At 43.7% G+C, this 12,043-nt stretch overlaps 1 protein-coding gene across 1 annotated transcript in view; it reads right to left on the reverse strand.

Moving 5' to 3' along the window:
- LOC122797804 (SCO-spondin-like) overlaps window positions 1-12,043 on the reverse strand; it is a 4,708,783-nt gene that overhangs the window by 713,927 nt on the left and 3,982,813 nt on the right. The window contains exon 92 of the mRNA XM_044066325.1: window positions 1,311-1,481. Within this exon, the coding sequence (XP_043922260.1) occupies window positions 1,311-1,481 (171 nt within the window). The remainder of the gene's footprint in view (window positions 1-1,310; window positions 1,482-12,043) is intronic.

Raw genomic sequence — 12,043 nt, forward strand, 5'->3', positions numbered from 1 at the left:
TTCTGGTTGCATTAAATTATATTATTTGTTTAATACAACATGTAGTTTTGATCATCTTTCCAGTAAGCAGAGAAACAAAGAATATGAACAAGACTATCCATTTCAGAACATTTCAACCTTAAATGGCCACTCAAACTACTGCCATTATAATCCACCAATAACAGACAATATGCACAATTTTGCAGAAGTAAAAGTTATCTGAATAATTTCACATTAAAGAGATCTGTAACTAACAAAGAGGTTGCTGCTGGAAAACAACTTTGCATTTCAGTGTTTCATCTACAAATTCAGTGCCTGGTGACCTTGAAGAATATATCCATCTATCCATCCACAATCCCCTTTTCCCATATTTGCACATGGGGTCGGGGTGATTATATGCAACAGGGAAGAGCTGGCAAATTGGCAAGATGTTAATAGTTACTAGGTATCTCATCCAAAGGAGGACACATTCAGTAGTTCAGTATCCCCCCCCACCCATGCTGCACAGTAGTGTCACCTACCAAGTGTGGTAAGAGAACCCACAACCTTCTGCACCAATGGTAAGTATTCTACCTGTTGCACAAACAGCACAACTAAACTTTTTTTGACTAACACTGACAGACTGTAATGCTCAGTGATTTAAAAAAGACAAATAAAAACAATAAAGGAGACCTGGCATTTGATGTGGAGGTTTAAGACACCTGCTTGCCAAAAAATCAAGGCTCCTGGTTTGACTCTGAGCAAAGTCACTTAACTAGACAGCCATCCTGACTGGGGCATTTTTCACACACACACACACACACACACACACACACACACACACACACACACACACACACACACACACACACACACCAAATTTACTGTGTTGAATCCCTTGGTTAAAATCAAATCGCACTCATTGCAGATAGATGTGCTTACTTCCAAAACCAAATCTCCTGTTCCAGACATCTGCTCAAAATCACCTTCACTGGACATTGGACATGTGCTCCAAATTCCTCCATACCAAAATCTTCTGCAATGGATAGCTGCTCAAAATCTCCCACACTGGACATCTGCTCCTTTATTAAATCTCCCATTTTACATTAGGATGTTTGTCCCAATGCTCAGATTTCTGGGGCTTGCTGTTCTTAACAGAAGTCTCCCACTACGTCTTAAAGCCCTCAAGTGTTTACAGCAGCCTCCCCCCAAAAGGCAACATAGGTCCTAGGCAGCTGCCTAGTTCACCTAGTGCTGGATCCAGCTCTGTATACCATGCTAGAATATTGCCTTCTTATGAAAACATGGTACTGTAATTAGACAGGAGTGCCATTATGAATTTTGGTCCTTACCTTCACATGGAACCCTGTTGCAGTTCTGTTCTTCAGTATCAGGACCCTGACATTCTGACCCATTATTACGAGGTGGGGGATTGATACAGGCACGCGTCCTGATTTGATTCCCAAGCCCACATGTAACTGGGCAGTCAGACCAAGGTGACCATGGTGTCCACACTCCATCCACTAAAGTAGACATGAGGAGAGAATGAGAAAAATGACAAACAGACAGACACAGATACAGGTGAGAAAATGTTTATGTTCCAGTAGATTTTTGCAGTACTAAGTGATGCATTTAAAATAAAAAAAATGTACAAATACACAAATTATACCACACATTTGAATATGTAATGTATCGAATATTCACTGTTAGCATTACATAATTACTACATGTACTAATACTCTTTCAGCTTTTGACACAAATGACAAATATAAGAAGTTATGACGTTCCATCTGTACTGTTGATTTTTTTCATATCTCCTCACATATGGGTCTGGATCCGATCCATCAGATCCACCTCGGCCGCTACTAAGCTCATGGCAACCAAAAAGCTCTTGGATACCTCCCCTTACCCACAATGCATCTCTCCCTTTTACCTCAGACCTTGTTTGAATTATTCCCATAGAAGAAATTTATTTATTTTTAATTATTTATTTACATTGGATTACCAGGAAAATCTGACCGGACACAGGTCCTTTTTCAATGGAGGCCCGGGGAGAAAATCTCCACACAAAGAATACATTACGTTCAGAATTAATAATAAAAAGTTAATAACATTGGTATAAATGCAAGTAAACAATGCCAGCAAAAGTCACAAACATAAAATATGGATAACATAAGTTACATGAAGGACAGTGGATAAAAGTGGAAGAAAGTACTGAACTTTAATGTTGAAAAGATTTTTAAGGAAACTACTTCTGGAGTACTGAAGATAATAAAAAATGACCAAAATGTTGCTTCCCGTTCAACCAGAAAACCTAAGGGAAGGGGGTTGGAGGGAGGGAATGTGAGGATACAGTGGATATAAAATGTTTACACACCCCTGTTGAAATGACAGGTTTTTGTGATATATAAAAATGAGACCACAATAAAGCATTTCAAAACTTGTCCCACCTTTAATGTGACCTATAACCTGTACAATTCAATTGAAAAACAAACAAATCTGTTAGAGGAAAAAATATAAAAAACAAAAAATGTACAATACTCTGATTGCATAAGTGTGCACACCCTCAAACTAATACTTTGTTGTGTGTGCACACCCTTAAACTAGTACTTTGTTGAAGCACCTTTTGATTTAATTACAGCATTCAGTCTTCTTGGGTAGGAGTCTATCAGCATGGCACATCTTGACTTGGCAATATTTGCCCACTCTTCCTTGCAAAAGCACTCCAAATCTGTCAGATTCAGGTCACCCTCACAGACTTTCTATTGGATTTAGGTCTGGGCTCTGGCTGGAACATTCCAAAACTTTAATTTTCTTCTGGTGAAGCCATTCTTTTGTTGATTTGGATGTATGCTTGGGCTCATTGTCATGTTGAATGGTGAAATTCCTCTTCATCTTCAGCCTTCTAACAGACACCTGAAGGTTTTGGCCCAAAAGTGACTGGTATTTGGAACTGTTCATAATTCCCTCCACCTTGACTAAAGCTCCAGTTCATGCTGAAGAAAAGCAACCCCAAAGCATGATACTGCCATCCCCATGCCTCACTGTAGGGGTGGTGTTCTTTTGGTGATGCAAAGTGTTGTTTTTGCGCCAAATGTACCTTTTGGAATTGTGGCCGAAAAGTTCAACCTTGGTCTCATCAGACCATAACACATTTTCCCACATGCTTTTGAGAGACTTGATGTATTGTTTTGCAAATTTTAACTTTGCCTGGATGTTTTTCTGTGCAAGAAAAGGCTTCCATCTTGCAACCCTACCCCATAGTCCAGACATATGGAGAATACAGGAGATTGTTGTCACATGTAGTACACAAACAGTACTTGCCAGAAATTCCTGCAGCTCCTTCAGTGTTGCTGTAGGTCTCTTGGCAGCCTCCCTGACCAGTTTTTGTCTTGTCTTTTCATCAATTTTGGAGGGACGTCCAGTTCTTTGCAATGTCACTGTTGCCCCATATTTTCTCCACTTTTTGATGACTGTCTTCACTGTGTTTCATGGTATATACAATGCTGTGGAAAATTTTTTGTACCCTTCTCCTGACTGATACCTTTCAACAATAACATCCCTTTGATGCTTTGTAAGCTCTCTGCGAACCATGGCTTTTGCTGTAGCAGGCAACTGAGTAAATGTCAGGAAAATCCTACTAGAACAGCTGAATTTTATTTGGGGTTAATCAGAGTCTCTTTAATTGATGGCAGGTATGTACCCAGGAAGACTGAATGCTGTAATTAAATCAAAAGGTGCTTCAACAAAGTATTAGTTTAAGGGTGTGCACACAACAAAGTATTATTTTAACGGTGTGCACACTTATGCAACCAGCGTATTGTAAGTTTATTTTTTATATTTTTTCCCCTAACAGATTTGTTTGTTTCTCAATTGAATTGTACAGGTTACAGGTCACATCAAAGGTGGGAAAAGTTTTGAAATAATTTATTGTGGTCTCATTTTTTTATATCACAAAAACCTGGCATTTTAACAGGGGTGTGTAAACTTTATATATCCACTGTAGATAAAAAAATCGATAATACAGATGAAATGTTATGGAGAGTACATAACTTCTTAATCTGATATTGTCAATTTTTTATCTCACCCTCACATATGGGACTGAGTCTCCAGCTACCTTTACCCCGGGAGGACTCATGAACCACGTCTGTTTCTCAGAACCATCGAACCAAACGAGGCTCTGCCCCTGGAGATCAAATCCAACTTGTAATGAGTGATAAAGGTATGATGGCTTGCCCATGTGGCTGCTGCATAAATCTCATCCATGGATGCACTGATCTGGAAGACTGCGGATGCGGCCAAGACCCTGGTTGAGTGAGCTTGAATAGTTTTGGAAGGATTTATCCTTTTGAGGTGTATATGTATGTATATATATATATATATATATATATATATAAATATATATATATAAATATATACATACATATATATATATATATATATATATATATATATATATATATAAATATATACATATATATATATATATATATATATATATATATATATATATATAGATAGATAAAGGAAATGCAATCAGAGAGCCATTTCGACAAAGTAACATTGGATACTGGTAGGGCTTTTCTTGGGCCTGCAAAGGTAATGAACAATTGACTTGCTTTCCGAAACTCTTTAGTCCTATGCAAGTAGAAATGTAACAGTCTATGCACATCTAACAAATGCAGAACATATTCACCTTTATTGCTAAAGTTAAAACAATGAGTAAAAATGTCACACAGAAAAGCCAATTGGTTAAAAAATACAAAAAGAAAAATCTAGCAAAGCTAGACTTTCCACTGTGCAATTCCTTAAACCTCTTGTATAAGAGGTGACATGGGATATATGCAAGTTACCCTTTAAGAACATCAGGTGTTTCAGCTAAATGGCAATTCTGAATGCCCATGCCTTTTTCTTTTATTTATTTATATTTATTTATTTATTTATTGACATTTGTTAACCGGGTTATTCCAACTGGGATTTTCTCCCATTTTCAGTGGAGACCCGAGGAGAAAAGCTCCAGATAGTACAATAAAACATTACAATAGTAGACAAGCACAGCAAACAGAATAGAAATAAAACTAGCATTACAGTAATAAACAATAGGAAAAAACACTAACAGTTAAATGATAGCCAACATTTTTTTTTTAAGTCTATTAATGGACAAATTCAGGCCAATAAAGGCAAAACTGACAAGCTGTGGACATACATGTTTCTGCCATCTGTGTGCAAATTACCCTTTAAGGACCCTGGCTATGGATGAAGGAGAGAAACTGTAAGAGGAATGTTGAGGTAAGAGTAGAAGATGTGAGACAATGTCAAAGGCTTTGGAGAGATCTAAGTAAAGGGTGGTTATGATTTTCCCAGAGTTGCGAGCATGATTAATGGTGTCAAGGAAGGACAGAAGAGCAGTGGTAGTGCTATGGTCAGGCCTGAAACCATGTTGTCTTGGGGTAAGAAGATGACTGTGTGTTAGGTATGGCATGAGTTGATTTCGAGGATTTTAGAAAGAGGTGAGAGAATAGCTATAGGACTGAAGTTAGTAGCGTCTGTGTTATTGCCACCTTTGTGGAGAGCGGTGACAAATTTACATTAGAAGCAGATATCCACCAGAATGAAAGATGTGCAATAAAATTGAAGGAAGGTATTCCAGTTCCCAATTGATCAGCAGCCTTTATCATCAGTGCACAGGTACACAGGAGAGCTATGCACACAGAGAGTGAGAGAGAGATGCTAGGTATAATACACAGCTGCAAGAAGTTGCATGAATATTCTAAGAACCCTAAGGACTGTAGGATACTGAAATGAACTGGAACTAACATGAAGTAACTGGAATGGAACTGGAATGAATGTCTTTATCTTTTAATTACCCAGAACCATGCTAAACAGGTGTCACTCTCTCCTTTATGTGCCATATTTTCTTGTACCTTTCAGAATAAAAGTCTACATACACTGTAGTTTGGTTAAGAATACTTTATTAGGTACAGTGGAGGTGAATGTCAACAATATCGGAACCAAATCTTACAGTCTCTAATAACAAAGCTGATAAACCGAAATAGACACTTATAATGTCCATAGCTTCTGCACTCATTATACTGTTTGTAAATTCTGTACTCAGAATGTCAAATCTTACAATCTCCAATAACAATGCTGATAAACTGAAATAGACTGAACTGTAACGTCCATAGCTTCTGCTCTCATTATACTAAGAATTATTTCTTTTCTCCTGAATATTATAAGATTCTGGAGTGCTGGATATTTAACCTGACTTCTGCACTCACTCTTGAGTGTCTGTACCAAACTTCTGTGGACTGCACTCCAAAGACTTTCTGCTTATCAGTCCGAATGAACTGACTCACTGTGTCTGAAGAATCTCCTAACAAAACAAAATTAGAAGTTATGTACCTACCATAACGTTCCATGTTAGTTGTCTTCTCTCGCCTTCTTTCTTGCTGGATGGGTTCGGAGCCGATCCTCGGCTCCGACTCGGCACTTGCTTAGCTTGAGAACTCCTTTTACCAGCTCGAGGCAACCCTATATCCCATGATGCAAGGCGGGACTACCTCAGATCTCGTTTGGTAGCTAACCTACCCTGCTAAGGACTAATCTAATATATTTTAGGAAACCCAAGTTCATAATAAAGGAGTCCTCTAATGAAGGCTCAGGAGGAAACAACCTGATAGGAACTCTTCAAGATCTGTCCAGGCCAGGGGGAAGGAGGGAGGGCGAAGAAAGAAGGCGAGAAGACAACTAACATGGAACGTTATGGTAGGTACATAACTTCTAAATGTTAAGTTGTCAATCTCGCCTTCATTCTTGCTGGATGGGACCGTCCTAGCACCTGTATCCCGGGTGGCTCAATGGAACAGACTCTTGAGAACTGTGGAACCAAAACTGGCCCTGTCTCTGGAGGCCAAATCTAACTTGTAATGAGAGACAAAGGTATGAGGAGTGGCCCAAGTAGCTGCTGCACAAATGGTATCAATGGGTAGTCTATCCTGAAAGGCTGCAGAAGTGGATAGACTCCTGGTTGAGTGTGCTTTCGGTTTAGAAGGTAGTTGCTTGCCTCTGAGTGAGTACACATAAGAAATGGTGGAAGACAACCATCTGGATAAGGTCACTTTAGACACTGGGAGACCTTTCCTGTTTTCTGCATAGGAGACAAATAATTGGTCCGATTTCCTGAATTGTTTCGTTCTATGCAAATAGTACCTGAGCTGACGATGGACATCCAAAAAATGAAGCTTTTGTTCAGCTCTGTCAGAATAGTTTGGGAAAAAGACTGGTAGATCGATGGATTGATTAATATTGGTTTGAGAAACAACTTTGGGGAGAAAGGACGGGTTCGTTCTTAAGGATACCATGTCCTTGTGAAAAACCAAGTAAGGGGAATGGATGCAGAGAGCTTGAATCTCGGAAACCCTTCTTGCTGAAGTGACAGCCAGTAAAAATATAGTTTTCCAGGTCAATAATTTCAATGAACATGAAGCAGACGGTTTGAAGGGTGGTAACATTAAGGATGCCAACATTAAATTTAGATCCCATTGTGGAGGAGGATGTTTTATTGGCGGCTTTAGGAGAAAGACTCCTCTCAGAAAGGCCTTGCATAGTATATGAGACATAATGTTATGATCTTGCAAGCCAACGTGATACTTGGAAATAGCAGCCAGTTGAACTTTTACTGTAGATGAAGAAGATCCTGACTGAAAAACTTCAGCCAGGAAATCTAAAACAGAATGCACAGGAGCAGTAAAGGGATCAATATTTCTGGAATTTGCCCAAATGGAAAAACGTCGCCACTTGCTAGCATAAACGGTTCTGGTGGACGACTTTAAAGAAGCCACTAAGATATCTCTGACCGGATCAGAGATCATAGGAAGCCTGGCTAGGGAAGGAAGTGGAGCAACCAAGCAGTGAGGTTGAGAGAATGAATGGCCCGGTGCTGTTGACCCGACTGGTGGATCAAGAGATCCGGAACTGGGTCCAGATGCCAGGGCTGCACCAGGAGGTGACGATGCAGAGATGGAAACCAAATTTGTCGAGGCCAGTAAGGGGCAATGAGAATCAACTTGGCCCTCAAAACGGTGGCTTTCTGAATGACTTGTGGAATCAAGGGAAAAGGAGGAAAAGCGTACAGAAATCCCCGGGGCCAATCCTGGGTTAGAGAGTCTCTCAGGGGTTGGCCTGGTAGGGGAAAGAGGGTGAAAAAATCGGGGCACTTGTTGTTTTGGGGTGTAGCAAAAGATTGCAACAAGGTGTGCCCTCTTCAGAAAAAATCTGGTCCACTACAGATTGATTGAGAGACCACTCGTGAGGCATGAGAATGGATCTGCTCAGCCTGTCCGCCAAGAGGTTGGACCTGCCGGGGATGTGCGTTGCTATCAGAAACCGATGAGAGGAGATTGCCCATTGCCAAAGTCTGAGAGCTTCTCGACACAACGGATAGGACCTGGTCCCACCCTGCTTGTTGATGTACCAGACCACGGACATGTTGTCCGTTTGTACTGCAATAGTCCCCACGGGAAGAAAGTCGTTGAGGGCTTGCAACGTTAAAAGCACCACTCTCATCTCCAGGACATTTATGTGCAGATGGTATTCTATGGGTTGCCACGTCCCGTGGACCATCCTGCCCTGATAATGCCCCCCCCACCCGATCAGAGAGGCATCCGTAGTAACTGTGGCAACCGGAGGAGGGGGAACAAAAGGTCGGCCCTGATGAAGAAGAGGGGAAGATATCCACCAGTTCAGATGAGTTCTGCACGATTGTGTGACTAAGATTTCGTGCCTCATCGGAAGACTGTGGAACGACCACTGAGTGAATAACATCCACTGCAGAAGACGCATGTGGAAGCGAGCCAGTGGTAGAAGAACAATGGCCGCAGCCATAAGACCTAGAACCTTTAGTATCAGTCTGGCTTTGACTTTGCTGCTCTGCAATAAAATCCGAACGTATTTTGGATGTCCAGAATTCTTTGATCTGTTAGTCTGGCTAACATTTTGACGGTGTTTAATTCTGCGCCTATAAAGGTGATAGATTGGCAAGGCCGCAGAGAAGATTTTTCAAAATTCACTGAAATTCCCAAACTCCTGCATAGCTGCAGAGTGTAGTCTCTGGTCTGAAGAAGCTGACACCTGGTGGTGGCGGAGAGGAGCCAGTCGTCTAAATAAGGAAACACCTGGAATCCTTGACGTCTCAGATGAGCTGTGACCACTGCCATGCATTTGGTAAACACTCTGGGGGCTGAAGTGAGGCCAAAGGGCAGGGCTCTGAATTGGTAATGACTGGTCCCTAGCCGAAAGCGGAGAAACCTTCTGGAGCGCCTGTGAATCTTTATGTGATAGTACGCGTCCTGAAGGTCTATAGAGCACATCCAGTTGTCCTTGCCCAGAAAGGGCAGAATGGACTGAAGCGTGACCATCCGGAATCTTGCCTTCTTGACAAATCTGTTTAGACTGCTCAGGTCTAATATTGGTCTCCAATCTCCCGTCCTTTTAGGGACCAAAAAGAATCTCGAGTAGATGCCGGATCCTACTTGGTCTGCCGGAACAGTCTGGATGGCTCTTTTTTTCTAGGAGCTTTGAAACCTCCTGTTCTGCCAAATCCCTTTGACCGGGTGAGATGTCTGGAAGGGATTGTTGAGTTACGGGATACCTTTCGAAGGGGATTTTGTAACCCTCGGATATGATTGACTGTACCCACATATCTTGTGAAAGGGAATGCCAGGCTACTGGGTACAGCGAAATCCTTCCCCCGACTGCCTCCAAGGGTGGACAGTCGGGCAACACCTCAGGGCTGCTGAAAGGGCTTCTCAGGAAGAGACTCCCTGTTGCCCTGGTTCTGAGGACCCCCCCTGCCTCTAGGGCGGCGTCTATTATTGTTACCCCCTCTGCCTCTGGGGGTAAACTGACAACGTGTGTCCGGTGTAGCTCATTGGGCTTTGCGGAACCACATCTTCCCTCCCTTCTGACCCTTGGGATATGGTCTAGAAGGGGTGGAAAAATGGACTCCAACGGCAGAAAGAGTTTTACCGTCCTGCTCACACCTGGTCAAGGTATCCTTCACCTGAGGTCCGAACAAAGCCGAACCGTCAAAGGGGGTATTGGTGAAGGACGCCTTAAAGGGGTCCGCAAAATTCAAAGCCGCATCCAGGCTTGACGTCTAAGAGCCACTCCTGTGCCTGCGGCCCTGCTCGCTCCATCGGCCGCATAGGATATGAGCCGCATGGAGGAGTTGGATAAGGAATTCAGGATTGCTAGCTGTGAGGCAATCTTTTCTTGAGCCCCAGCAGCAGAAGGATCCTGGACCACTTCACCTAGTTCCTTGAGAATATCTCTTTGAAGCCTGGTGAAGTGACAAAGGTAGTTCAGCGAACGCATAGCAAAGGTCGCTGAAGAAAACATCCGCTTTCCATACCTGTCCATGGTCCTAGAATCTTTGTTAGGAGGATGGACAGGTACTGAAGGATCCGCAAGTTCCTTCTTAGTGGCCGCCGCCACCACCATAGCATCCACAGAGACGCCCTTGGAAAGAAACTGTTTGTCCGTAGGGGCCGTAATAAACTTGGATGGACTCCTGGGGACAGGTTCCACAGAATCTGGACCTGCCCACACCTTCCGAGCCACTACCTGCATAAGTGGGTCGAAAGGCGGAGACACCCAGGAGGTGGAGGGTCGGGATCCAAAAGCCTCCAGGTATACCGACTCATCCTCGGAGGGGTCAATGGAGGGCCAATTCCCCCACTGTTTGAGGAGCTCAAGGATGTCTGAAAAGGAGACATCCTCAGAGGGGGATCGTGGGGAACCCTCCGACTCATCTAAGTCGGTATCAGATGTAGTAGACTCAGGGGAGTCTCTGTGTTTCCTCTTACACGTCCTCTTCCGAGGGGGTTCCCCTGCAGGATCAGGAGAAACCTCGGAAGAGGAAGATATTCCCAATGGGGAAACCTGGGGCGATGGATCCCTGGGCCTGAGAGCAAGAGGCTGGCAAGAGGCGTCTACAGGCACCGAAGAGGGAGGAGCTAGAGGGATGGACCGTTGACCTGGCTCAGGTGCCAGGACACTCCTCATCACCTCAAAGGCTCCCCTCCCCGGGAGACCGGAATATTCCCGTTCTGAGGAAATAGGAATTCCCGGCTCCACTGAGAGGGAAGGCTCTGAGGCCGATGTCGGTGCCGAGCTTACCAAAGCCGAAGCCCCGAGAGGGAGAGCGGGGTCGGACAAGGGTCCGATGCCACTAGCCCCCTCGGAGCCAACAAGGGAAACTCGACGACCGGATCCCTCCAAGGAAGGTCTCAAGGAGGAGATCGGAGCCGAAGACGTCAGAGCTGAAAAAGGATGTATCGGTTCCGGCGCCGACACAGTCGCTGTCCCGAGAAGCTCCGGCTCCGAACTCTGGTGGGGAGTCGGAGGAGGAAGTTCAAGGGGTGAAGCAATAGCCGAAGTCTGCTGAGACGGGCTATGGAGCATTTGGGCCAGTGCCTGCGACTTTAACAGCCTGCTTACCACCCTCTCTAAATCATGGTCAGACAGCCTGGAAGATCTCGAAGATCGGCACCGATGACTCCGCTCCGACAAAAGAGGAGACCCCGGAGCCGAGTGGATAGATTCCAAAGACGGGGACCGAGATCTCTTCTTGGATGAAGTCATCGGAGCCGACGTCCTATGGGTTCCAGATGGAGCCGAAGGCTTCTTGGCTCCAATATTGGATACTGTGTCGGCTCCAGCCGGAGCCGACAAGGCAACAGCAGATTGGGTGTCGGAACCGACCCTAGCTGAGAAGGAGAAAGATCGGCTGCAGAGGCTGCAGCACAAATATCAGCAATCAAAGCCCTTCTGGAGAAGGCAGACAATGTGGCCATAGATCTAGTAGAATGAGCTTTAGGAGAGTGAGGCAATTCCAGACCATGATTAGAGTACATCAGAGAAATGCAGTCAGTAATCCATTAGGCTAGGGTAACTTTGGAGACTGCTTGGCCTAAATGGTCAGGAGAAAAATTAATGAATAGCTGATCAGACTTCCTGAAGTGTTCTGTTCTATAAAAGCAGAAAATAATTGTCTATGTACGTCAAGAAGGTGCAAGAGATATTC

Source organism: Protopterus annectens, chromosome 3.part1, assembly GCF_019279795.1.
Source record: "Protopterus annectens isolate FY-2018-M chromosome 3.part1, PAN1.0, whole genome shotgun sequence".
In the NCBI taxonomy this organism is placed as follows: domain Eukaryota; kingdom Metazoa; phylum Chordata; order Ceratodontiformes; family Protopteridae; genus Protopterus; species Protopterus annectens.